The sequence below is a fragment of the Enhydra lutris genome, unplaced genomic scaffold (assembly GCF_002288905.1).
Source record: "Enhydra lutris kenyoni isolate GAN:26980312 unplaced genomic scaffold, ASM228890v2 scaffoldscaffold5, whole genome shotgun sequence".
NCBI classification, from domain to species: Eukaryota; Metazoa; Chordata; class Mammalia; order Carnivora; family Mustelidae; genus Enhydra; species Enhydra lutris.
The window spans coordinates 1,791,541-1,818,847 of record NW_019154089.1 but is presented as its reverse complement, the minus strand read 5'-3'; the positions used below and the strand labels follow the sequence as shown (position 1 = coordinate 1,818,847).

The window sequence follows — 27,307 nt, the reverse complement described above, 5'->3', positions numbered from 1 at the left end:
ATCTCTAATGGTAAGCTGACAGACGCTATGACAGAGACAGACTGCCAGGGCAACATTCTGGGACAGGACCCCTATCTGCCAGAGCCCTACATTAAGTCATAAAAGCAGCCACGCACTTACTAAAAATAATAGCTGACATTTATTGACCATACTCTGCCAATCCCAATGCTAGGTGCTCTGCATATGTAATCACATATCATCTACACTGAAATCTTAACAGAGAGGTATCAAGCCTATTTTCTGGATGAGGAAACAAAGCTCAGAAATGGCCCAACTGCCAACATAGGTGGTAAAACGGAACTTCCCAAGGGTCTCTGCTCCTTCCACCAGTTCCACTACCTTCCACATCACTCACTACCTTCTTGAAGTCCAGGATACCACACAACCACACTCCTTCAGCATCCATACCGCTCCTAAACTGTGGCATCTCAGAGAGGTAGGATGATAGAAGCCAGGAGAAGTGGTTGGTTCCACACCATACCCTGATACACACAAACAACCCTTCCTGGGTGGCCATTAACCTGCACAAATGCCCTTGGGAAGGACAATTCCAGGCCACCAGGAGCTCTTGCCTGGACTCCAGGCTCTGAAGAAAGGATCATAACCACCCCCTCCTCCCCCACCACCCATTTTCACTGTTGTGATGGTGGCTGGCTGCAGAATTTGGATTTTAAATGCCAACAGGGCAGCAATTTTTATGGTATGAGAGAAAAGATGCTTCAACTCCTACTTGTGCTTAGCACATGATGAAAGATTATGACAAATGGATACAGCTTAGGAACAGACATAAGGATAAAAGTAGCTTCTGTTGATGAAAGTCAGTATTAACATTTTTCTGAGACTAGACTCAATAGAGCTAATATAAATGGGCCAGAATAATTATGGCTCTGAAAGCTCATCTATTTGGTTGGACTATTATCCAAAAGGGACTTACTAACACAGTCCTTAAGCAAATCCATCAGCACGTTTTTGTTAATTGTGCATCTGCTAAAGCTCATGAGGGGGACCACTGGATCCTCATGAGTGGCAGGTTGGGGTGGGGTATTGGGGGGAAGTGGGACACAGCCCGGATCCCTTGAGACACTGGTGTGCTTTTCTGGCCAAGGCTATGACAAGGACAGCCCCTAACTCATGCTGTGACCAGTGCCACCCTCAGGGGCCAAAGGGATCTCATCCTCATTATCCTTGAGGAAAAGGCAAAAAAAAAAAAAAAAAAGGGCAGCAGTAAGATCTTAGGTAACATTAAAAGCTCAAAAGAATTCATGACTCCTAACTGCACTTTCTCTTCTGCTCCACGAAGTAGGGAGAAAGGCAGAGAGAAAACAAATGACTTTAGAGAGAAGGTGGAAGCTTGCCATGAGCCAGAGGTGAACCTCAGCTGAGCTGGATTGTTATTAAATTCATCACAATTGTCATTTGCACTTCAAGGCCCTCTTGCTCCAAAGCCTGCAGCACTTACCCAATATTTAGTAGGAGCCCCTGGGGTTGGGGAAGGTGGCCAGGGGAGGGCAAAACTGTCAGAAAGCTGACAGTCAAGGCTTCTCAGGGGAGAGGAAAGAGGGGGCACTGGGAGCTGGTCAAGGGCAGCCTGTTCCTAGGGCCAGCCAGCGAAACAGGGCCAGAAGCCTTGGCATGCTGCAGCCAGGCCAAGCTCAGAGGCTTCTCGGACACTCTACTCCTGCCTGTGGCAGTGATAGAAACCCTAAGCAGTCAGGTCTAGGTTAATGAAGAGAGGCCTAGAAAGAATAGGGAGAAAAGGACAGAAGGATAGAGAACAGAGAAACAGAGACAGACAGAGAAAGCACAAGGAAGACAGGAGTAGAGGAAGAAGCAGAGTCTTACTTGGTGCTCACCACACAAGCAACCAGCTCTCTTGGGGAAAATCCTGACCTTCCCAATTCTGCCACAAACTGGTTGAATGATCCTAGCCAAGTTACCTAATGTCTCTGAGCCTTGGGATCCTTCTCAAAATGAGGATAATAACTGTAGTTGTCTACTTCATAGGGTAGTTAAGGGGATTAAGTGAGAATACACATAAAGCACTTAATAAACTGCTTGATACATGATAAAATCATCATTATCGATAGTATTGTATCACCATCATCATATTTTCTCCAAAGGAAACTATGCTATGAGCTTTAACAGAGGCCAGAGGAGTAGGGTGGGGGGTTGGGGGGAGAAGTACACATACTCCTTGATCCAGTGCTGCCCACATTCCTGCAAGAAAAATAAGCTCACCCTACTCCCACAGAAGCCTTTGTGGCATGGAGGCTTTCCTGGACCTTATAGGATTCTTCTGTTTATGCTAAGATATTTACCGGGTTCTGATGACTGAGGCAGAAGGTGAAACAGGAAGCCATCAGCAGCCCAAGCAGCATTCCCAGAAGAGCCATCCTGGAAGGGGGCAGGCCCTGGGTAGCCATAGTTACAGACCTGAGGAATAAAAAAAAAAACAAAAACAAAAACAAAAAAAACCAGAAGGTCAACAGGAAGCTGGTGCCTGATCCCCCAGCAATGTGATTCCCAAGATGTCACTTGTTCAAAGGATAACATACATTTTCTGCATAGAGTTATCAAAGGTCTTCTACCACAGGATAAGATCTAAAGGAAGCCTCCATCTCCCATAACGAGTTCAGCCACTCATGGGCAGATACACCTTAGTTGGAAGCATAGAGCCAAGCAGGACTCTTACAGGAGATACAAAGGTGTGGTTCCTTCCTTCCTCATTATCAACTTGTTGTCAGGTTGTAGAGGGTGGTATTGGCTATGACAGTGCAAGAAAGAAACTAACCGATTTATTTGTGTGTGAACACACCTGGGCCCAAATTCTCCTAAGCCTTCATAATCATTCACTTCTAAACCATGCTCACTGTTATACCTGAAGAAAGATGCCATCAGTATCCCATCAACAAGCAATTCAATATTCCCAAGCCACAAAGCCTTACACATCGCTTTTCAAATGGCCAAACAATTTTGGGAGGCCAAGGGAAGGCTTGAAGCCCAGGCTCTAGTAGCTACAAAAATTAAAACAAAAGGATAAAAGGGTATCTCATGTTCATGATTAGAGACTTAATATTGTTAAGATAACAATACTACCCAAAGCAATATGCAGATTCAGTGCAATCTCTATCAAAATACCAAAGTGGTTACAGAATAGAGAAATCCATCCTAAAATACATATGGAATCTCAAGGGACCCAGAACAACCAAAAAGATCTTGGGAAAAAAAAGAACAAAGTTGGAAGACACATATTTTCTGATTTCAAAACTTATTACAAAGCTACAGTTATCACAACAGTATGGTACAGCCAATAAGGACAGAACATAAAGACCAATGGAATAGAACTGAGGACCCAGAAATAATCATGTATGGTCAACTTATTTTCAATAAGGGTGCCAATACCACCCCATGGGAAAAAAAAGAGTCTCTTCAACAAACAGTTCTGAGACAAGTAAATAGCCACATGCAAAAGATGGGATGGATTCTTCCCTTACACCACATACAAAACTTAACTCAAAATGGATCAAAGACTAAATTTAAGAGCTAAACTTTTGGAAGAAAACATATAGAAAATCTTCATAACCTTAGATTTGGCAGTAATTTCTTAAAAAGGATAACAAATAATAACCAGGTTCTGGATAGTAAGTAAATTGAACACCAGTGATATTTAAAAACCTTTATGCCTCAAAAGATTATCAAGACTCCCTGATATGAGGAAGTTGAGAGGCAAAGTGGGGGGGGCTTGAGGGGAAGGGAAGGAAAAAATGAAACAAGATGGGATCGGGAGGGAGACAAACCATAAGAGACTCTTAATCTCATAAAACGAACTGAGGGTTGGAGGGGCAGGGTGTAGGGAGACGGTGGTTGGGTTATGGACATTGGGGAAGGTATGTGCTATGGTGAGTGCTGTGAAGTGTGTAAACCAGGCGATTTGCAGACCTGTATCCCTGGGGCTAATAATACATTATATGTTAATAAAAAATTAAAATTTTTTTAAAAATAAAAATAAATAAATGACATAAAATGTATAAACATTAAAAAAAAAAGACATTATCAAGAGAGTAAAAAGACAACCAAGGAAAGGGGAGAAAATACTTGCAAATCATCTGATAGGGTTTAATAACCAGAATATATCAACAAGTCCTACAATTCAACAACAACAACAACAAAAACAACCAAGCAACCCAAATTAAAAAATAGCCAAAGGACTTGAACAGACATTTCTCTAAAGAAGATATACAAATGCCATAGAGACATGAAAATATTTTCAACATCGTTAATCATTAAGGAAATGCAAACCAAAACCACATAATTACTACTTCACATCCACTATGGTGGCTGTACGTTTTTAAGATTTTATTTATTTGACAGAGAGAGAGATCACAAGTAGGCAGAGAGGCAGGCAGAGGGGGGGGGGAAGCAGGCTCCCCACTGAGCAGAGAGCCCGATGTGGGGCTCGATCCCAGGACCCTGAGATCATGACCTGAGCCGAAGGCAGAGGCCCAACCCACTGAGCCACTTAGGTGCCCTGTATTTTTTTTTTTTTTAAAGGAAAATAACTTATATTAACAAGGATGCAGACAAACTGGAACCCCTATACACTGCTGGTGGGAATGTAAACTGCTGTGGAACAAAGTTTGGTGGTCCCTCAAAAAGTAAAACACAGAATTACCTTATGATCCAGTAATTGCACCCCGAGGTATTTATTCCACCCAACAGATCTGAAAACAGTGACTCAGATACTTCCAAGTGAGTGTTCATAACAGCATTATTCACAATAGCCCAAAGGTGGAAACAACCCCAATATCCATCAACAGATGGAGTTTTTAAAATATTGTATATACACACTTATGGAATATTATTCAGTCATAAGAAGAATGAAATTCTGATACATGCCTCAACATGAATCAAACTTGAAAAAAATTATATGCCAAGTGAAGTAAGTTAGACACAAAAGAAATTGTTATGAATCTACTTAAATGAATTCTCTTCAACACGCAAATTCAGAGAGACAGAAAGTAGATTACAGGTTACCAGGGGAGTTACTGCTTAATGGGTTTCCCGGTGAAACAATTTTGGTCAGTATACTAGAGTGGCAGTCAAGAGAACTTAATCCAAATTGCTGAATCACTACATATACTATATACCCAAAGCTAATATTACTGTATATTCACTAACTGGAATTTAAATAAAACATTAAAAAAATGAAGAGAAACCCATGTATTTTTAAAAAATTGGCAAATGATCTAGGAAAGAACGGCAAAAAGAAAAAAATAAAACAAGCTAAAAATTTTTAAGAAGCCTTAGAAAAAGTCAGAACATGTCAGCATTAGTCCAGACCCTTATAAAAGGTTTGCATGTTGGTCACTCAGCCCTAATACACCTTATTAGGCTGTTTACTCAACAGAGGCTTAACTGTGTTCATTATAGGGGAACATCTCTGATGAGTATGGTGTTTACCTTTTCTCCTTGCTATTCCTGCCATACTCTGCATTCCACCTCAGGAAATTGGTCCTATAACAGGACTGCAGTGGGACCCAAAGTCCTGTCTGAACCCATTCTCAGCAGTTATTACCCCTTGCTCAGCCCACACCTTCTCAGCCACCGACGGAAACTTTCCCTAAGGACATCTGGAGCCGTAAAGAAAACAGCCCTGCTGGACTGGCACTGTGCTAAAAAAGCATAGCCAAATGGAAAAGCAAAGGCTTGGGCACTAAAAATAGCTGCTACACTCACCCAGCAGCAAAAGCCTTTGCTTTCTGCCAGCTTCTCCCCTCTTTTTTCGTCGACAAAATGGAACGGCGGAGTGCCACATGAGCTTTCCCCAGCAACCTGGTTCCCTGGGGCACCAATCACACTGAAAGACAGGGAGTGAGTTCACAACACAGCATTAGGTTTTGCATAGGTACCTGACCGTGCCTGGGTTGGGGGAGATCCCCTGGGGGGAGGGCAGCCTGGGTGAGGATGAACAAGGAGCAGAGGCTTCCACATCAGGACTGAAAAGGCTGGAAAGGCCCAAGGAGATGGGTCCTGAGAACACACAATGTTCCCTAGAGATTCCTCTAGGCCCCACACCTTTCTTTTTTTTTTTTTTTTTTTTTTAATTTTATTTATTTATTTGACAGAGAGATCACAAGCAGGCAGAGAGGCAGGCAGAGAGAGAGGAGGAAGCAGGCTCCCCTAGACAGCAGAGAGCCCGATGCGGGGCTCGATCCCAGGACTCTGAGATCATGACCTGAGCCGAAGGCAGCGGCTTAACCCACTGAGCCACCCAGGCGCCCCGCCCCACACCTTTCTTAATCCACAGGCTTGCCTGTGGGGAAAAGGAGAATCAAAAACGCGAACGGGGTGCATTACTGGGAAATATGCCGTAAGAGAAAACAAAGACTATCCCCAAAGCCACAGATTTCCCTCCCTGCATGAAGAGTAGTGTTTATCTGTACATGAATGGACACACACACAGTTAAACACTCCCTTCTCACAGCCAGGGATAAATACTGGAATTGATGTTGGGGGAAAAGATGAAGAGGAAGAGATAAATGAGAATGAATTAGTCAAGGGCAAAGACGACAAATGAGCAGCAGGAAGAAATACAGAAGAGACTGAGGCAAAAGAGGTTGGGGGCAGCTGATACACAGCAGCTTCCCTACCTCCTGGAGTCGGGGGAGGGGGCGGGGGGGGGGGGGGGAAAAGAAAAGGGCGATGCCCCAGGGGCCCCCCCCCCCCCCCCCTCCCCCCCCCATCCAAATTCCCTCAGATGCATTTTATGCCAATACTAAGGATGGGCAATCGATTGCAAAATAGCCCCTTCTCCCCCCCCCCCCCAAAAAATTCCACAAGGACTGCACACCTGACCTATTTATTGCCTCCATATATTTCTCCCTGAAACACAGGGAGAGAGAGAACATGTTGCAGGGAGGAGGTGCCAAGAGACAGAGCTAGGAGAAGTGAGGCTAGGAGAAAGGAATGAGACAGCTTCCCAGGCTTTGCAGGGATACCCTAAGAGCAAGTGCAACACAGAGACATGGGCAATGGTGTCCTGCGTCCTGCTGAGGCCTGGCCTGTAGCCATGTCAACCTGGGCTTGGGCCTTATTCAAGTAGCAGCAGGTGAAGAACATGCAGGCACAGTTTTCTCTGGGCTTTATGCTCAGAGTGCAGAGGGGCGGGGGGTGGGTGGAAAGAAGGAAAGAGGAAGTGGCACACAGCTATGTTTTACCAGGACAGCTCACAACACAACCAGGGACTTAGGCAGCAACAGCAACAGCAAGAGAACACCTCAGTACACTGATGTAAGTAAAGCCAAAGTCATGGCGCCCCTTTGAGGCATAGTTGGCACACGTGGCCTGCAGTTAGTGCCCTTTCCAAACCTTCCCAAAACCCACTAACCCTGGATTTGCCTGATCACCTATCCCTGCACATACTGTAAAACAAATCTTCCCATCATCCTTGGCTCTCACTGGAGCACAGAGCAACATCTTTACATTTACGATCTTCTTCTGACTTAAACCACCACCACTCGATCTGGGAAAGGAAACACATTTCAATGTTCTACCAATACCTCTTTCCTTAGGTGTCCTTGGGCTTTGGGACAAAAAAGATAATTAGGACTTGAAATGCCCATTTTTTTCCTATCAAAACTGGCCATCTGTAGGTTGCACCTCTACTTTAATAGAGGTTGGATGCTCTCAGCAATCTGTATTTTCAGCTGACTGTACTGTACAGCTTATGGAAGCAGATGCTTGGGTGGGAGGAGGCCTTTGGACTCACCAGCCCTTGCCTCTCTTGGTGCCTCATGTCCTTTATTCCATTCAGACAGAACTGGGGGGAAAGGACTAGGCACTAGATAAAAAGAAAGTAAAAATTTTATTAGCACCATGATCTAACCAACTGAGCTAACCAGCCGCCTAAAGAAAATAAAAGTTTTAAAAAACCAACCATTATCCCACAACATTTATCTTCTCCAAAGGCAAGAAAACAAAAGAATGTGATGAGGATGGCAAAGAGCCAACAGAGGAAGGTGAAGTGGGACTGCTGGATCTCTGAAAGCGTCTTACATGGCTGGCTGGCCCCACGGACAGTGGCTGCTCTCATCTCGGGGCTAGAGCACAAGGAGAACAAGAAAAGGTCAAAAATGTCCTGGGCAGACAGAACCACCTCAGCAAGCTACCTGGGAGCACTCTGAACCCCATCTCAGAAAAGCTCATAGTCTTAACCTACAGTGTATATCCATGTATTTGTTTCCCCAAATCTAGAAGAGAAAGGACAAGAATTCCCACTTCCATCTTAAAAGAAGGAAACTGAAGCAAAGAGATAAAAACACTGGATAGAAAGTATAATACATGAATTTAAAGGCAGAATGACCTAAGGCCAGTTCTTAGCTCTGTCAATTCCTAGCTTTGTGATCTTGAACACAACTATACTAGGCCTCAGTTTCTTAATCTGTAAAATGGGCATAATAAGAGCTCCCACTTCAAAGAGTGTTATAGAGGATTAAATAAATATATGGAAAGTGCTTAATAAAGCATCTGGTATCTACTTACCATTAGAGTAGGGATGATGACTAGCTCTTGGACCTACACAGGCCAGGAGCCCTGGAACCACTCTCCAGAACTCTGCCTTCTACAGGACCTACACATCCTTTAGCTGACCCTAAACCTCAAACTTCAGGACCAAAGCCTTTTGTTGGGTATCTACTCCCAGAAGGTGAAAGAAACAGATGTTATAGGACAACCCCGCCTCCTCCTCCCCACCCCCCTCTGAAAACGGAGAGATGAAAGCCAGTTTTCTACTGAGTCCCTAGGCAGATCCAAAGCACTCAGTACTCTTCCCAGCATACAAGTGTCCAGAGAGCCAGGCCACCTTCACATAGAACTGCTGGCTGCAGGAACAGCTGTGAAACAACCTTCTGCTTTCCAGACTGAAGGTTAGAGGATGAGCTCTTCCTACAGACACACATTTATTACTATTTATGGGCTGCACAAACTCATACACACACACACACACACACACACACACACAGTCACTCACCTCTACACAAACAGAAACTTGCTGCCTAATTTGAGCAAATATGAAGCTGAAGAAACAAAGCAAAAAGAACACTGAAAGGACAGCCCTGACAAGAGAAAACAATGTGCAAAAGCTTAGGAAAAGAAACGGGTTTTTATAAATGCATTTTTTTTTAAAGATTTTATTTATTTATTTGACAGAGAGAAATCACAAGTAGGCAGAGAGGCAGGCAGAGAGAGAGGAGGAAGCAGGCTCCCTGCTGAGCAGAAAGCCCAATGTGGGGCTTGAACCCAGGACCTGGGATCATGACCTGAGCCGAAGGCAGCGGCTTAACCCACTGAGCCACCCAGGTGCCCCAAGAAACGGGTTTTTAAAGAAAAATTTAAAGGACAGGAGAAGTAAGTCTGGAACAGTCAAGCAAACAGCCTCTTTCCCCCTAAGACATAAACTAAATAGAAAGTCAGGAGGTAAACAGCAATTAAATCCAAAGAGCCTTTGGACAGCAAAAGAAAAGTGGCTTCCAATCCCAGGCCAGCCCAGGTAACTGGCTGGGAGGCTGGACAGGGAATAGCCTTAACCACTGACTGTTTGCGTAAATGGGGACAATATCTGTCCCCAATATTGAAGTCATGCCTAGGGCCAAGCAAACAGAGATTGCTCTCAACAGACCCAAGGTACCCAAGAAGGAAAGTGATTGGAGGAGGCTATTAGAGGAAGGAGGTTCACAAGAGACCTAAGCTTCTGCCTCAACAGAATGCTACAAAGCCAAAATCCATTCATGCAGCCTTCAAAAAAGTACCCAGGAGAGCCCTTTCCAGTAGCAATGTAAGGACAGGTACTGGCCCCACCAGAGAGTACAAGGAACCAAGAAGGACTCCAGAAGCCCAGCGGGAACTAGAGCAACATGGGATGGGATGAAATAGGATGAAAGCATTCCTGACCCCATCTCAATACCCTGTACTCCAAAAGCTGAGGAACATGACCAATCCCATTCCTATTGCAGTAAGGGAGAAAACAGATCTTCAAGAGGGTAGCTAAGCATATTAGCAAAAGACTGCAATCTCACAGACAAAAGACAGTGACATCAGCTGAAAGAAATCAAGTGACAAAAAAGAGAGCAAACCCAAAAGGGACAAAGCAAATAGAAGCTGAGCCTAGCCCTCTCCAGACCTATGCTACTCAACCACAACCTTCAATAAATCTGAATGCTAGAAGGGAATTTAAGATTCAATCTTCATTAGATCTGCTGAAGACCTAGAAGACATAGCAGGCACTCACTCACTACATGAAGAATAACCAGGGGACACTTGGGTGGCTCAGTTGGTTAAGTGTTTGCCTTCTGCTCAGGTCATGATCCCAGGATCTTGGGATCCAGTCCCACATCAGGCTCCTTGCTCTGCGGGAAGCCTGCTTCTCCCTCTGCCTGCCATTCCCCCTCCTTGTGTGCATGCTCTCCCTCTCTGACAAAAACAGTCTTTGGAAAAAAAAAAAAAAAAAAAAGGATAACCAGGGTTCAATGCCTTTAGGCCTGAAGCTTGTCAGTAGATCCAGGAAAGCTCTGCTCTGGCAACTTCACACCTACCAAAGACAAAGAGGTACAGAAGGCCAGGGCAGGGTCAGAACTTTGGTGCCATAACCACAGAGATAATAAGCAAAACAACAAGAATAGAGTCCCTGTCTTAGAGAGAAACCCGGAGGGATAGGAACAACGAGCAAGAATCATCTTCACATGATGGCTGGAGTTTAAGAAAAAAGCAAAGCGGGCAACGTTCTCAAACAAGGAACAAAAACAATAGTGCAGAATCAAACAGATCAACAGAGGAGAGAACCCTGAGAAATTCAAGTTATAGGAACAATGTCAAGAGATCAGAATGAGGATATAAAAGGCCACTGGATTTGGCAATGAGGCAGCCAGAGGGCCCTGCAAAAGAGGGCACACGTGAGAAGAAATAGAGGCACATAAGTAGAATCCTCTGAAAGCTTGAGTGAGTACACTTAAGTCTGGAGATTTGGGGCCACTTCTGTAAATCCAATTTTTTCAATATTATCACTCAAGTCTTAATGATAACAGAGAAAAAATCGACTCCAATGGTCAGATCCTACAGATGGATCCTCTAATGCCATAGAAAGGTTCTTACTGTGGTGTAGAACTACCTTCTCTAACACACAAATTCTCAGGATAATGACAGGCACAGTCACACCGGCAAAAGAAGGGGGCAGGGAAGCAAACCATCAAGAACAAACTCCCATTAGACACAACTCTACCTTCTCTTAGCTCTCGGCTATGCCTCAGACTGCTCAGAAGCTTTAGTCCTGGTACTTTGCAATATGGGATGGAGAGAAATACCTCAATGACATCAAATCCCCTAGGATTCAAATGCACTATCTGGGCCGCCCACAGGGAAATAAATTCTGTCTCATAGTAATCATAGTCAGTGTTTATAAAGCACTTGCTATGTTCCAAGCAAAGTTCTAAGCTCATTCACTCTTCTCAACAACTCTGATAGGGTTCTAATATGCTTCTCAGTCTGCCCATGAAGGGACTAAAATTCAGAAAGGTTAAATAATTTGCCCAAGATCATGCAGCCAGAGAGTAGTAGTCAAGAATCAAAGCCAGTTGGCCCAGAACCCATCCTCTTTCCACAGGCCACGCTGCCTTTCCAGTGGCCTATGAATCAGCCACAGAAATTGGACTCATTTTACTTATTCTACAACAGTGTGAATACAAAGGCACACATTTTGTGTTAGGAGAAAAAATTTTAAATGAGCTTACTGGGGCCCTCTTGTGGAAAGACCCACCTCTACCATGTCCAAGCTTCTCTCTCTCTCTCTCTCTCTCTCTCTCTCTCTCTCTCACACACACACACACACAATGTTTTGATTGGTGAATGCCCTTGGCACAGACCAGCCAACATATGAGGCACAGACATTCAAGAGGAAGAACACCCTTAACTCATGTTGCAACCAGATCACTGGCACTCTGTGTGGTTTGACCTCTTAAACTCCCATTATATAGGGTTCCCAACAGAACAGGAAGGACAAATATTGTTGCTCTCCAACCCCACACACTCCCTTCATGTATACCCAACTGTCTGCCAAGAACTCGGCAGAGGGGAGGGGCAACTATATTGGCCAAGATGATATCCAAGCTCATTTCCATCTACTCTGTGATCATAACATCCCCATTCTGCATGTAGGGAACACTGAGGACAGGATCACCTCTTCATGGCAGAAGAAAATGGAGCCCAAAAAGGTGACTGTCATTTGCCTAAGCACACCAGTAAGTGACCAGGTGAGTTAGAGAAATATCCCAGACCAGCTCATTGTACTTCCCCTAGGCCCTAGATGACAAACTCCCAGGAAAGAGTGGGCAAGAAGACCTACTCCTTATACTTGCTCCCTAACCCTGCCTGAGGTCCTAAGAGTGATGGGCCTGTGTCTGATAAAAGCAAGGGGTACTAGAAGCTCTACTCTACCCCATCTCCACTCTGATGTAATGAAAAGAATGTGGGCTCTGGATTTCAACCCAGGTTTCCTGGACTTGTCGCAGGACTTTGAAGTAGCTGCTTAACCTCTCCAGGTTTCAACTCCTTCATCTACTAAAGGACTTGATAGTAACCACTTTACTTTGTAGAATGGCTGTCAGTATTAAGTGAGATGTTATGAAGAAGCATACAGCACAGTGCCTGACACTAAGTAAGGGCTCAAGAAGCTTGTAGCGCTCATTAACAACTATTCTGAGAGAAAATTCCAAGCCAAGGATAGGATAAACAAAAGCAGTGAGAGCTTCATTCTCTTACAGAATTGACTTGTGTTCTAACAGCCAAGTCTCTCCTTGGAATTCAGTTTCCCTGAGCCATCTGGACTACACTCTAGGTGGCTACATAGGCACTTCCATGGAAATCTCAGCATTGCTGGCTGGATCTGCATCAGTGTCCACTAAAGAAATGACTGAGAATGGCCATTTCAGGGGCTCCTGGGTGGCTCAGGTGGTTAAGTGACTGCCTTCAGCTCAGGTCATAATCCCAGGATCCTGGGACTGAGCCCCACATCAAGCAGGGAGCCTCCTTCTCCCTCTTCCTCTGCCTACCGCTCCCCTTTGCTTGTGCTGTCAAATAAATAAATAAAATCTTAAAAAAAAAAAAAAAGAATCGTCACTTCCTGGTGACTCAGTCCTGTCTCCAAACTCCAATACCTCTAGGGGACAATAGAGAAGACAGGAACAGCCGGGCCAAATTCAGCAGACCTAGACTATTTGGATCACCCTAGATAGGGTCAGCTGGCATCCAGAGAGTAAGGCGCCAGGTCCTCCTTCTTCCGTCTCCTTTAAAATAATAAATGGATCTCCTGATAGTAAGCACAATGGGTTTTCTCTATAGCCTGCTCTCAAAGAAAACCAGGGACTTTCACACACTCATCCACATACAACCTGAGGCAGAATTGGAGTTCATCTTTCCTTTCCCTGCTGCCTCCAAGCTTCCAGAGAAGATCAAGTCCTCTTAGTGAAATAAGGGGAAGGAAGGTACAACTCCCTGTCCTTAACTCTAAAAGGGCCATCTGCAAATCCATAAGTACACCAACCCTTATTCTATGCTAGCCATTCTGGCTCTTTGGATTATAGGCATTCAGCACTCCACTCTAGAAACAGGTACCTCACAAAGATATTTTACCATTATCCTCAGTCTCCAGAACACACTGAGCACCATATCACAGAACCGGACATACTATAGAACAGAACAACATACTACAGGAACAGAACACTGAGCATCATACTACAGAACCACCAATGTCCTCAGGTAGTTGGTGCCCCATTCACCATTAGTGGGTAACATAACCCTTCCACAAATGAGTTTCAGATGGTACAATCACCAAAAAGAAAGCCCTCTTAAGAAATATGGAACAAGAAAATGTATAGTGTTCTAGGCAACTTGAGACACAATTACAACTTCAAAATGATGAGAGGAGCAACAATTAGGTTCTTCCTTAAGCTAATTCAGGAGCCCGAAGAAAACAGCATTAACTTACAGAAAAAATTAGTGCAGCATGAGGACAGGTCACTAAGCATGGAACTCGCTACTACCATGTTGGCAATGACTCGGTCTTCCAGGTAAATCGGCAACTGAAACATCATATTTTATTTTTAACATGCCTTAGAGTCCAAGACTATTTATAATCCCAGATCCTTAAAAACTTGAAAGAGGGATGAATTTTAAAATGTACACATTTACATACGTGGGCAGAAACACAAAAATCAGATGCCTCTCAATACAGCTCTGGGAGCCATAACTCACGGCTTTCACAATCCCACCTAACACCCAAAGAAAAACTGGGCGCCTTCTCCAAGAGAGGGTGGGAGGCTGGGTAGGTAGCCAAGAAACAAAGAAACCTAAACTCAGCACTTGGCAGGACCATTAAGGAGCAGAGGATTTTAAATGCATTGTTTCTGACTCTAAATATGTCTACATTTATTACCAATTTGGGATCAGAAACCACATTTAGTTCTGCCGTGACCACGCACTAAAAATATTAAGCAGAGTATTGCCTAGGAAACAGCAGTCTTCCCTGCTGCGACAGCCCCATTTCAGAGTCGACTCTGCCATTGTCCCAGGGCTCCCCATCCTGGGCTTCACGAGCAGAAATGCCCCTGTCCTGCCAAGGTCTCACTTGGTTTTTAGAAAGCAATGATAGGAGCTGGAGCTGGGGACTACACAACCTTGTCATCCTCTCTAAGGCTGTTATATGCCCAATGAAATTCCATTTCATGGGCCTTTAATAACTAGACCCTACCAGATTAGGAGCTCCATAAGGAAGGAATAATTGTCCACTGCTGTATCTCCACTGCTCAACACTGTGCCTGGCACTCAAAAGTACCTGTTGATGTAATAAAATCAACAATCTAAAAAGGGGTCATCTGGGGGCACCCAGGTGGCTCAGTTGGTTAGGCGGCTGCCTTTGGCTCAGGTTGTGATTCCAGCATCCTGGGATCCAGCCCCATAATGGGCTCCCTGCTCAAAGAGGAGTCTGCTTCTCCCTCCCCCAGCCCTTATGCTTTCGCTTGCTCTTGCTCTTTTTCTCTTTCCCCCTCTCAAATAATTTTTTTTTTTTTTTTTAATTTAAAAGGGGTCATCTGGGACGCCTGTGTGGCTCAGTTGGTTCCACGTGTGACTTTGGCTCAAGTCATCATCTCAGGGTACTGGAATGGAGCCCTGCATCCAGCTCCCTGCTCAGCGAGGAGTCGCTCATCCTTCTCCCTCAGCTGGTACACACTTCCTCTCTCTCTCTTGCTCTATCTCTGTCAAATAAGTAAAATCTTAAAAAGGGGTGGGGAGGTCATCTGGAACAGCACAATGAAAAACAGTGTTGTCATTAAAACAGATGAAAAAATTTTTAAATAGGTGAACGTGTGGACAGTGATGATACAGGAAAACAGATACATATTTTTAAGCAGAAGCAGAACATAACAGCACACATGTATGAAATATTACTTTGAAAAATAGTATGTGTGACCACCTCTAAGATCAGATATGAAATTAGAATTATGAGAAGCTATGCTCAATGGAGTCTTTCTTCCTGAAACGTTAGCTATGTGAGAAAACATTTAAAATAAATACTATTTTGGGGGCGCCTGGGTGGCTCAGTTGTTTAAGTATCTGACTCTCGGTTTCAGCTCAGGCCAGGATCTCATGGGTTGTGAAACTGAGCCTGACATCCAGCTCCACACTCAGCAGGCAGTCTGCTTGAAGACTCTCTCCCTCTGTCCCTCCCCCAACTTGCATGTGTGCGTGTGTTTGTGTGTGTGTGTGTGTTCTCTTTCTCTCAAATCTTTTTTTTTTTTTTTTTTTTTTATTTGACAGAGAGAGATCAGAAGTAGGCAGAGAGGCAGGCAGAGAGAGAGAGGAGGAACCAGGCTCCCTGTCGAGCAGAGAGCCCGATGCAGGGCTCAATCCCAGGACCCTGAGATCATGACCTGAGCTGAAGGCAGAGGCTTAACCCACTGAGCCACCCAGGCACCCCAAATCAGTAAATCTTTAAAAAATAGGGACGCCTGGGTGGCTCAGTGGGTTAAGCCGCTGCCTTCGGCTCAGGTCATGACCCCAGGGTCCTGGGATCGAGTCCCGCATCGGGCTCCTTGCTCAGCAGGGAGCCTGCTTCTCTCTCTCTGCCTCTGTCTGCCTCTCTCCCTGCTTGTGTGCTGTCTCTCTCTCTCTTCCTCTCTGACAAATAAATAAATAAATAAAATCTTTAAAATACCCATAAAAAAAAAAATATTATCTTCAACATGGAACCCACTCCCTTGTCTGTTGACTTGATCTGGTCCTTGGGATGGCTCAGAGGCCTTGCTCTTGTCTGGCAAGCCCAAGAACAGATCATCCATTCATCAGCCCAGAGAAAAAGTACAAGGGCAAAGCTGCAATCTTCAAGTCCAACTTATCAACTTCACCCTGTTTGCCAGAGTATCTGCCAGTGTGCATCATCAGTATGAATGGCTCACTAGACAGGTAGTCAAGATGGAGGTGTTAAGACAAAAGAGTATGTAAAAGATGACCTGGCCCAGCTTTAAGGCCAGAGTTTCAAATAAGGACCATCATGCCACACAGCCCAGGGCCTTCTTTTTTTTAAGATTTTATTTATTTGTTTGACAGAGAGAGAGATCACAAGTAGGCAGAGAGGCAGGCAGAGAGAGAGGAGGAAGCAGGCTCCCTGCTGAGCAGAGAGCCCGATGTGGGGCTCGATCCCAGGATCCTGAGATCACGACCCGAGCTGAAGGCAGAGGCTTAACCCACTGAGCCACCCAGGTGCCCCAGCCCAGGGCCTTCTAAGCCAGCAAAGTGACTGTTCAGAGGTAACAGTATACCAACCCTTCCAAATATTAAAAAAAAAAAAAAAAAAAAGAACACACAAAAAACCCCAAAAAACAAAAGGGAACACTGAGTCCTCTGAGTCTAGATTGTGACACCAAAGCAAGAAAAGGATACTACAAGAAAACTACCGACCAATATGAATATACATGCGAATATCCTCAAAAGATTACTAGCAAGCCAAACTGAGCACCCTATTAAAAAGGATTGTATAACATGATTGAGTGGCATTTATCCCAGGAATAAAAGGGTGGTTCAGCAAGCAAAATTTAATCCATTTACTACATGCTGATAGAATAAAGGGAGGAGACCCAAAACCATGATCATCTCAATTGATACCCAGAAAGCATTTAACAAAATCCAACATTCTTCCATAAACACTCAAACCAGGAAGAGAGCTTTACCATGATATAGGTAGGTCATATATGAAGATGATCATGTATGAAGAACCCACAGCTAACATCAATGATGAAAAGTTGAAAGTTTTTTCCAAGATTAGGAACAACATAAGGATGCCCGCTTTTGTCAGTTATATTTGACATTAATATTGAAAGTTCTAGCCAGAACAATTAGGCAAGAAAAATAAAACGTATCCATATTGGAAAGGAAGAAACAAAACTATCTCTATTCACAGATGACATAAACTTGTATGTGGAGAACCTTGAAGAATCTATAAGAAAACCTGCTGGAGCTAATAAGCAAAGCTGCAGGGACAAAAATCAATACTCAAAAATCAGTTGTGTTTCTATACTTTAGCAAAAAAGATTCCAAAAGGGAAATTAAGAAAACAATTCCATTTAAAATAACATTAAAGGGGCACCTGGGTGGCTCAGTGTGTTAAAGCCTCTGCCTTCGGCTCAGGTCACGATCCCAGGGTGCTGGGATCAAGCCCCACATCGGGCTCTCTGCTCAGTGGAGCCTGCTTTCCCATCTCTCTCTCTGCCTGCCTCTCTGCCTACTTGTGATCTCTGTCTGTCAAATAAATAAATAAAATCTTAAAAAAATAAAAATAAAAATAACATTTAAAAAAATCTAGGGCGCCTAGGTGGCTCGGTGGTTAAGTGTCTGCCCTTAGCTCAGGTCATGATCTCAGGGTCCTGGGATGGAGCCCTACGTTGGGCTCTCCACGCAGCAGGGTGTCTGCTTTACCCTCATACTCTCCTTCTCTGAGCTCTCGCTTTCTCTCTCTCTTAAATAAATAAATAGGAATAAATTTAACCAAAGAAGAAATACTTTAACCAAATGAAAAAACATGTACACTGGAAACTACAAAACTGCTAAAAGAAATTAAAGACAGCCTAAATAAATGCAAAGATGTTCTGGGTGGATTGGAAGACATAATATTGTCAAAATGACACTACTATCCAAAACAATCTACAGATTCAATGCAGTATCTGTCAAAATCCCCACAGCATTTTTCGAGGAAATGGAAAAACCGATCCTAAAATTCTTATGGAATCTTTCAAAGGAAGAACCAAGTGGGAGGATTCACATATGCTGACTTCGAAACTGGACCACAAAGCTAACAGAAACAAAACAACATGGTACTGACATAAAGGTAAATACATACTCTCCCATCTACAGTCAGTGATTTTTGAGCCACCAGGCACCCCACAGTCAGTGATTTTTAACAAGGGTGTCACTGACTAAGGATGGATTAAAGTCCTACATTTAACAGTAAAATTATAAAACATAAGGGCAAAGCTTTGTGATCCTGGATTGGGCAAAAACTTCTTAAATACGACACTAAAACCACAAACAATAAAAGAGAAAACATAGGGCGCCTGGGTGGCTCAGTGGGTTAGGCCGCTGCCTTCGGCTCAGGTCATGATCTCAGGTTCCTGGGATCGAGTCCCGCATCGGGCTCTCTGCTCAGCAGGGAGCCTGCTTCCCTCTCTCTCTCTCTCTCTGCCTGCCTCTCTGCCTACTTGTGAACTCTGTCTGTCAGATAAATAAATAAAATCTTCGAAAAAAAAAAAAAAGAGAAAACATATAAACTGAATTCCATCAAATTTTAAAAACTTTTGTGCCTCAACACTAGCAATAAAATGAAAAGAAAACCCATAGAATGGGAGCAAATATTTGCAAATCACATATCTGATAAGGGTTTAATTTCCACAATATAGGGGCGCCTGGGTGGCTCCGTTGGTAAAGCGTCTGCATTTGGCTCAGGTCACGATCCCAGGACCCCACACCAGGCTCCCTGCTCCGTGGGTTGCCTGCTTCTCCCTCTCCCTCCGCCACCTCTCCCCTGCTTGTGTGCTCACTCTCTCTCTACTCCTCTCTCAAATAATTTTTTTTTTAATTTTCCACAATATAGAAACAACTCCTACAACTCAAAAACAAAAAGACAAGCAACCCAATTTGAAAACTGGTGAAGGAGGGGCGCCTGGGTGGCTCAGTGGGTTAAAGCCTCTGCCTTCGGCTCAGGTCATCATCCCAGGGTCCTGGGACAGAGCCCCGCATCGGGCTCTCTGCTCAGCAGGGAGCCTGCTTCCTCCTCTCTCTCTGCCTGCCTGTATTAAAAAGCACTCTCAGCCTACTTGTGATCTCTGTCTGTCAAACAAACAAACAAATAAATAAATAAAATGAAAGCTGGTGAAGGCAATATAGAAAGAAGGTTACTTCTCTAAAGAAGATACATAAGTGGCCAATAAGCTCATGAAATTGTGCTTATATCAGTTGTGGGTACCGAAAGGCAAATCAAAATCACAAGAAATACCATCTGACACCTATTAGAATGGCAATGATTAAAAGAAAAAAAAAAAAAAAAAAGGAAAACAACCGCTGACAAAGATATGGAAAAGTGGTATATTGCCAGAGGGCATGTAAAATGGTGCAGCTACTGCGGAAAACTCTGGCACTTTCTCAAAAAGCTACACAGAGAATTCTATGACCCAGCAATTCCACTCCTAGGTATATACCGAAATATCTGAAAACAGCAACTCAAAAGATATTTGCATGTCACTGTTGCCAAAAGGTGGAAATAACCTAAGTACTCACCAAGAGATGGGTAGATATTTTAGCAGATTTTTTTTATGTGGTATATGCATACAATGGATTCTTCAGTCACAGAATGAAGTTCTGAAGCATCCTATAATATGGATGAACGTTAAAAATATTATGCTAAGTGAAATAAGCCAGACACAAAAAGACAAGTATTATGTAATTCCACTAATATGAAGTACCTACAATAGGCAAATTCAGACAAGAAAGTCTGAAAGTCAGAGGTCACTGGGGCTTGGGGGAGGAGATAGGAAATGGCAAGTTACTGTTTAGTGGGTTCAGAGCTTCTGTCTGGAAGGATTAAAAAAAAAGTTTTAGAAATAGATAGTGGTAATGGTTGTACTGCACTGTGAATGCAATTAATGCTACTGAATTATATGCTTAAAAAATGGTTAAAATGGCAAATTTCATGTGATATATATTTTACCACACTGAGAAAGAATTTAAGACTGCTCACAAATTGGGAACTGTCAAATATGGGACAATGAGCACATGGGTATGCTCATTACACAAAAATTTAAGAAGCAAAAATGGTGTTTTCTGTACTTTTTCTATTAAGTATTTTTGGTGAAGGTAAAGAAGCCCCCTTCTATTTTTAAAAAGCTGTTTTTTATCATGAATGGGTGTCATATTTTACCATGTGTGTTTTTTACATCTACAAAGATGATCACACAGTGTTTTTCCCTTTAGCCTGTTATTATAGCAAATTTTGTGTAAAGATCTCCTAATGTGAAACCACCCTTGCATACCTTGGGATAAGCCCAACTTAGTCAGATGGTCATTTTTATATACTTCTGGGTCTGATTTGCCATATTTTGCTGGTCCTCCGTGTACCCCCATGACTCTCTGTGCAGCTGCCCTAAAACCCACCAAACTGTACTGGAAATATGGACTCCCTGAGGGCATAGACTTCTTCCTCATCCACTGTTCCATCCCTAGCTAGTCTAAGGTCTAGGCCACAGCAAGCACCCGATAAAAGTATGGCTGATTAATTAATAAATGAAAGAATATGTGGAGAGACAACAGGTGAGCAGATGAACACCTTAATCCAGAATACTGACACCCACTCAAGGAGATGTGCAGAGCAGATTTTTCCGGCAGGGAGACCTTGCAGGCACTCACCAACCACTCCACAGAGCCGTCTTCTCTATGGGCAGCTCAGTTTGTCTGCAGCCCTATAAGCTGAACCCCAGCCCTAGATTCTCGGCTCCCCATTTTCCCTCATTACCCAGTGAACAACATCCCAAAGTTCGTGCCTGCTTTCACCCAACAGGATCCAGCCCTCATCATATCAAAGCACACCCCAAAGCTTAGATCCTGTGCTGAGATTAAGGAGGAATTCAGTATTGGATTCAAGCTTAGAAGTGTTCCTCCCAATCTCAGAGTTTATTCCCAACAATCAAAATGGCCTCATCCTAGCCCTGATTGGGAAAGCAAAAGCCCATCCCATTAACAATTCACTACATCAGCAGCACAGAGGAGGAGAGCAATCAGCAAGGGAAACAGCTGAATTATTTCAGCAGCTGTAAATTATGTGTTCTCTTTTCCTTTCCTCCTCCAAGTCCGTGCTCAACTGTGCCCCACGCCTCCACACTGAACCTGGGTTTGTCAAGTATCTACGTCAACTACAGTAACCAAACTTGAGTTCAAGAAGCAATATTAAAAAGCACTAATTAACTGATATTTAAATACTGTGTTTAATGTCAACAAAATCACACTTTAAACATCTAGTCTATTAGTTACTTAATTAAATTCTTTAAAATCCTTGGACACTGGCACAGAGCACACTGCCTGGGGGAGCTATTCCCAAGCTTTGGCCTTGGCAGGCTGTGGAAGAGGAGGAGCCCGTACCCTGGGGTAGCAGTGCCAGAAGAGCCCAGTTTCGTTCTAGAGTCTCCTAATGAGGTGGCTTCTTTTCACAGCTCCACTGGTCTCCACGGGGGATCAAGAACATGATGAACACATTCTGAGCATGGAAAACAGTCAAACCAGGCCACAATTTATTTTTTAGTGTATTTAAAAAAAAAAAAATATATATATATATATATATATATATATATGTATATATATATATATACACACACACATCCATAAACCCAAGAGAGAAACTTCTCCCATCTGGTATCTGCTCTTCTGAAGAGTGGTGCATTACAAGATATTCAAGCATGTATACAAAGGGGATACAACAGGATTTGTGACAGCAGGTAGGGTCAGGGGGCTCTGCAAGATGCCACCAACCAAATCCCAGCCTGCCAGGAGTCATCAGCCTGCAACTGACAGGGGTACACTCAGCCAAAGCAGCATCCTAGACTGGAGCCTGCAAGGGGACTCTAGGTTCCAGTGAATGAGCTTGTGATGGGGATGCCAAAGGGACTGCAGGAAGTCTCCCTTGCCACAATAGGCTCCACAGAGACAACTTGCCAGCTAGCCTTATCATAGGACCAAGTTTGTTGAAAGGGGTGACATGCCAGCCACCCACCCAGGTAAACATATTCTAGAAACAGTCTCACAATAGGCCTCATGACAGAGCACATTTGGTAAAGGATGAGTAAGCATTTGGAGCCCACCTTGTGGGCAGCTATGAACCCAATTCCACTGGATCAGACAGTATCTTTGAAGAGCATCAAAGGTGTGAGTGATGCCAAGTTAGCCCTCCCCTGCCTCACCCTTACTGCAGAGGCCCTAGTTTTCCTAGTTTCCTACAAAACTACCACCTCACCTCCAGGTTGGCCTTACTTTTTTGTCTCTGTTACTCAGGACTTTCCCTACACCTTCTATTTTGCCTGAAGAGTCTGCCTTGCCACAGAGTAGGAGGCAATTCTTTCCAATTAGTTCATCCTGTCTCTCAGCGCTCAGGGATTCCTCTTATGGCAGCTCTCCTTAAAACAGCCACTGCAGCCCCTGGTAATGCCAACAGAAAACACTGTAGAAAAAGCTTCGTTAATATTACAGACTCTTAACCCTGAAAGGCAACCACTCCCATAAACAACTAGGCAACAAGCTCTGGGTTCAGAGAAGCCAGATGTTTGGGTTGCCACTCACAAAAACATGGAGAGCATCCAGAGAAACAGAAAAGCACTAAGCCCACGCAGCCCAGACATGATGTTCACTTAACTACCTGCAGTGCCTCACCCACGCCAAATCCATTTCAACCTCAGATAAGAAGTTAACAGTCCCACCAATCCAGAAAAATATTTTTACAAGGCCTTGTCCATTCTCCCATATAGGAGAGCTATAAAGAACAAAATTTCATGCACCATGAAAAGATGAAGGAATCCTTACCACCTACTAAGAAACATATGTCCAGTTGCCACCACTTCCAAAACATTCAACAGGCAGATTATTCATCCTTCAATACCTATGTATTGAGACCCGCTGCAAGCCAGCCATGGGCCAAGTGCTAGAGATACAAAGGCTAAGTAAATCAAGGTCCTGATCTCTAGGAGTCCTCAAGATGGCCAATGGAGATGGAGGAGTCCCTCAGTCATTATAGTAAGCACTGGTTTGAAAGAGTCCACACAGATGTGGCTGGATGGCTCTGAGAAGGAGAGAACCTTCATCGAGACAGAGGGGGTCAGAAAGGACTTCTTGGAATAGGGGAGTTTTAAAGATGAAAAGAGTAAAAGGAATCAGCCAAACAATGACAAAGGCATCCAAAGCAGAGGCAAGAGGGATTTTTGAAGACCTGGAGGCATGAAACTAGGAACATGCATTTATTTCAACAATAGCAGGAGCAAAGGACTTATGGCAGGTGGCATCAAGACATACAAGAACTCTCTTTGCCAGACAGGTCAGAATGAGCTTCAAACACATAGCTCATTGCACTGTCTTGGCCAACCTCTGGCATCTGAAGAACTGCCCACAGTGAAAGGGAGATTAGAAAGGCGAAAAGGAGACCTGCTATATGCCTGCTAAGATAAGAAGGTCATCATTGTTTGTGAACTCTGCTTATGAACTCATTCCTTTGCCTTGCAGTTCAGTGGTTTGTTAGCTCTTGCAAATTCTCAGTATCTATTAATAGAAAGAGCCAGTCAACAGAATCTGGATTTGGGCTGTATTACTCCCCACAGTGGCCTAAAACCCCAGCAGATAACTTAAACAGGAAAGCAGCTTGAGAATCTAGGCAGTGTTTGTGCCACCTCTCCCTGAAGGATATGCCTGCTTTCCACTCTCCTTGTATGTTTCACATTCAGCAAGTTCATATCTCAACTCATGCTCTTCCCCCAATGCTCCTGATCCTTTAAGGTTGCCTAGCCCTACTGCAAAAGCCAGAAACCCAGGAAGCTCTCCACAATACCTCCCTTCCTTCCTCCCACCCCCACTGCTCTGCCCATCCATCACCAAACACAGTCAATTTCATCTACTATTTCCCTTCTGCTCATCTGACCAAATTGCTATAGCCACCGCCCACCTCTCAGGTGAGGGCCACCCAAGCAGGCTTTCCGTGAAGCCAGAACCAAGCCAGTCAGCACAATAAAGAAGCAGAAGGAACACAGCTTTACTTAATCTCTTATTTGCTCAGCCCAAGGTTTGTGGAGTACCCAAAATCCAGTCTCCTGAGTTCCTCCTTTGCAAAGGCTCTCAATAAAAGCCACTTTCTTCCTCAGATGAGGAGTCACACTCAGGGAGCCTATTCAATCACAGTAACAAGCTGCAACGTGGGCTGCAGAAAGGATTTGGTGCCTTGCCTGAATCCTCTGGAGATGCCAATGCATTGGGAGCCCAGAGGCCAAAGCCAGACCCATGATTATGGGAATCAAATCACAGTGGAGGCAAGCTGGGCTCTGCACAATGCCCCCAACACACACACTGTACAAAGAGACAAGCTATGGGGACAGCCACTGAATTCAAGAGTCTTCACCCTTACTGGCTCTGCCATCCTCCCTTACCACAAGGGAAGCCATTTCCTTCCACCAAAGCAAGCAGATGGAAGAAGGCAATTTTTGGGAGGATAATGTGGGTGCCCACAGTAGCCCAGAAATCAATTCCCCAAAATAAAAGACAAAACAGGTATTAAAGAAGAGATCCAGCCATGCCTCTCAGCCTCAACTCAACGGAAACTTCCCTTCACTACATTCCCTACCAATGACCTTCCCATCTGTCAAGAAGGAAAAATGTATGTTGAATGAATGAACAAATGGAAGATGGAAGGAAGAAATAGGCTGAGGAGCTGGAGGGTGGGAGCAGCATGAAGGACCTGCTCAAAACCAAATGTTCATTCATTCTGTCTCCAAGCGCCTACTATGTACTCTGTACCTGGACAGAATGCTTTGAACACACAGGCATGCACGACCTATGAAAGAGAAATGGGGCAGGGAGAAAAGCACTCTCCTTCATCTCCCTGGGATGGCATATTTCCGAATACTATTTTAATGGCACCTCCTGTTTTCCTGACATTAAAGCCATGCCTAACAGCACATACGCAAATAAAAACTTCACTTTTTATTGTATACAGTACTTTGGGGCCTTGTGGTTTCTTTTCTGAGGAAGAACCTGTCATTCATCTCCTTGATTAAAAATTGATTTAATTTGGCTTTCATTAGGTAGGTACAAGGGGAAAACATACAGATTCACAGAGCTAATTCGCACAGCAACAGGACTGTGATGAGCGCTGGCGACTGCACAGTTGGGTCCCAACCCACCTCTGATGAAAGACAATTAAAAAGCTCATGATGTGGAGCTTAAGCTCCAGTCAAAAGGAATTATCTTCCCACAAGCGTCTCTACCAGATTTTTGGTTAATATAAAAATGTTCAAAAGGAAAGGAAAGGAAACCCCAAGGATATTTAACATACAACTTAAAATTTCTCCATTTTTCAAATTCCCTTACAGGGAGAAAGGGCAAAGAGGTCTTTATTTTTCACTCCTACTTTTCAAAACCTATCCCATTATTTGACATTGTCATAAAAATTTTCCATTTGTTGAGAGCACAGAGCAGAGGAATGTGTGGTGGCTGAGGAATTGCCAGCTGCTATGAAGGGGCTGAGGTGAGAGCAGAACAGCTGCAGAAGCCGTGGGAGCTGCGGTCCTTCCCAACACTCACTCAGCAACAGAGCTGGAGCTGTCTGAGCCTGAGATCAAACACTAGACACTCAGGCCTACGGCCGGTGGAACTACCTCTCCACCCCACTTCAGGCTCCAGAACTCAGGGATTTCAAGCAAATGGGCAGACTTTGTTGCAGTGTCAAAGGATCGTGGGGTAAAATGTCAGCACGTTACAAGTACACACCTTGATTAAATGTCAGATGAATTATTCTATAACCAGAACATGAACACGATTTTATACCCCCATCTGCTTGAAACCATCCAACAGTTTTCCAGGGCCCTGAGGATCAAGGCCAAATTTCACACGCAGGCTGTCCACCATCAAGCCAAGATCAGTATCTCCAGCTTTGTCTCTTTCCTCTCCCTGTCTACTGTTGGCTTTATGAAACTTGTTTCCAGGGCTCTAAGACATCTTGTTTCCCACCTCCAGGCCTTTGTACACATCATTCCCTCTGCTCGGAATTCTGTTTCCCCTCATCTTTATGTGGCAAATTCCTACCATCCTAAAAAGTTTCCTCCTCACCATCAAAGACACTTCCTCCAGGGCATTGCCACTGACCCTCTCTACTGGACAGAATGTGTGCTGCAACAGCATGCATACCCTCCCGGATCACACCACTTACTACACTTATAATATGGTTGTCCCAAGCATCTTAAGAACAGGGACCATGTCCACTTTGCACAGCTCGCTTGGCACTTGACACAGGAGAAACGTTCAGTAAATTCTTAGAGGATGATTTAGATTCTATGTCAGGCTCACTTCTCAGTTCTATCCTAATTCACCCCCCTATACCCCAGCCAGTTATGTGCTCATCTCCCCTACACCCCAACCTCAACCTCTCACATTTCGGTCATTAATGGATAGCTCACCCAAGGCCTTAACCTCACACATGTTCAATCAGTCGTGTAGGCAGCACATGCTATTGCTGCATACAGTGTCAAGTAACCAAGATAGAGATGGCCAAGCTACTTCTCATCCCTTCTAGAAGAAAAGGCATATAAACAAATAATTGCCACATGGTATGACAAGTATCGTAATGCAGAGAAACATGGGGTGGGGGCAGTGGAGGGAAGATTTCAGCCATTCTACCCACTGTTCCCTCCCCTCCCAAGCCGTGTTCCAGACTAACTACTCTCCATCTCTCCTCATTCTCACAGAAATCTCTCCAGCACTCTTTCCCTGAATACCTAGCACAGATCAGTATTCTCTAAGCTGGGCTTCCATTTAGCTCCAGATTAATTCAAATCCTTTTTGGCTTCTGCTTTCTCACCTTCTTCAGTTCTTTTCCCCCAGCATGTCACTTACATACATCCCTGCCTCTGCCCTAACCTGAACCAACTTGTCGAAACCACTATTTTTCCATCTCCTCCCTCAACTGTCTTGGGTGATC

The 27,307-nt window shown here is 44.1% G+C and overlaps 1 protein-coding gene across 3 annotated transcripts in view; it reads right to left on the bottom strand.

Moving 5' to 3' along the window:
* LOC111141025 (SIL1 nucleotide exchange factor) overlaps positions 1-27,307 on the bottom strand; it is a 224,463-nt gene that overhangs the window by 166,852 nt on the left and 30,304 nt on the right. For 2 of the 3 annotated variants that reach the window (XM_022493352.1, XM_022493350.1), the window contains exons 1-2: positions 5,737-5,783; positions 2,319-2,433 (exon numbers count right to left, since the gene is read on the bottom strand). In XM_022493352.1, the coding sequence (XP_022349060.1) occupies positions 2,319-2,423 (105 nt within the window). In that variant the 5' untranslated portion in view covers positions 2,424-2,433; positions 5,737-5,783. Of the gene's footprint in view, positions 1-2,318; positions 2,434-5,736; positions 5,784-27,307 lie in introns of those variants that run through there. The other variant, XM_022493351.1, reaches the window with a different exon arrangement.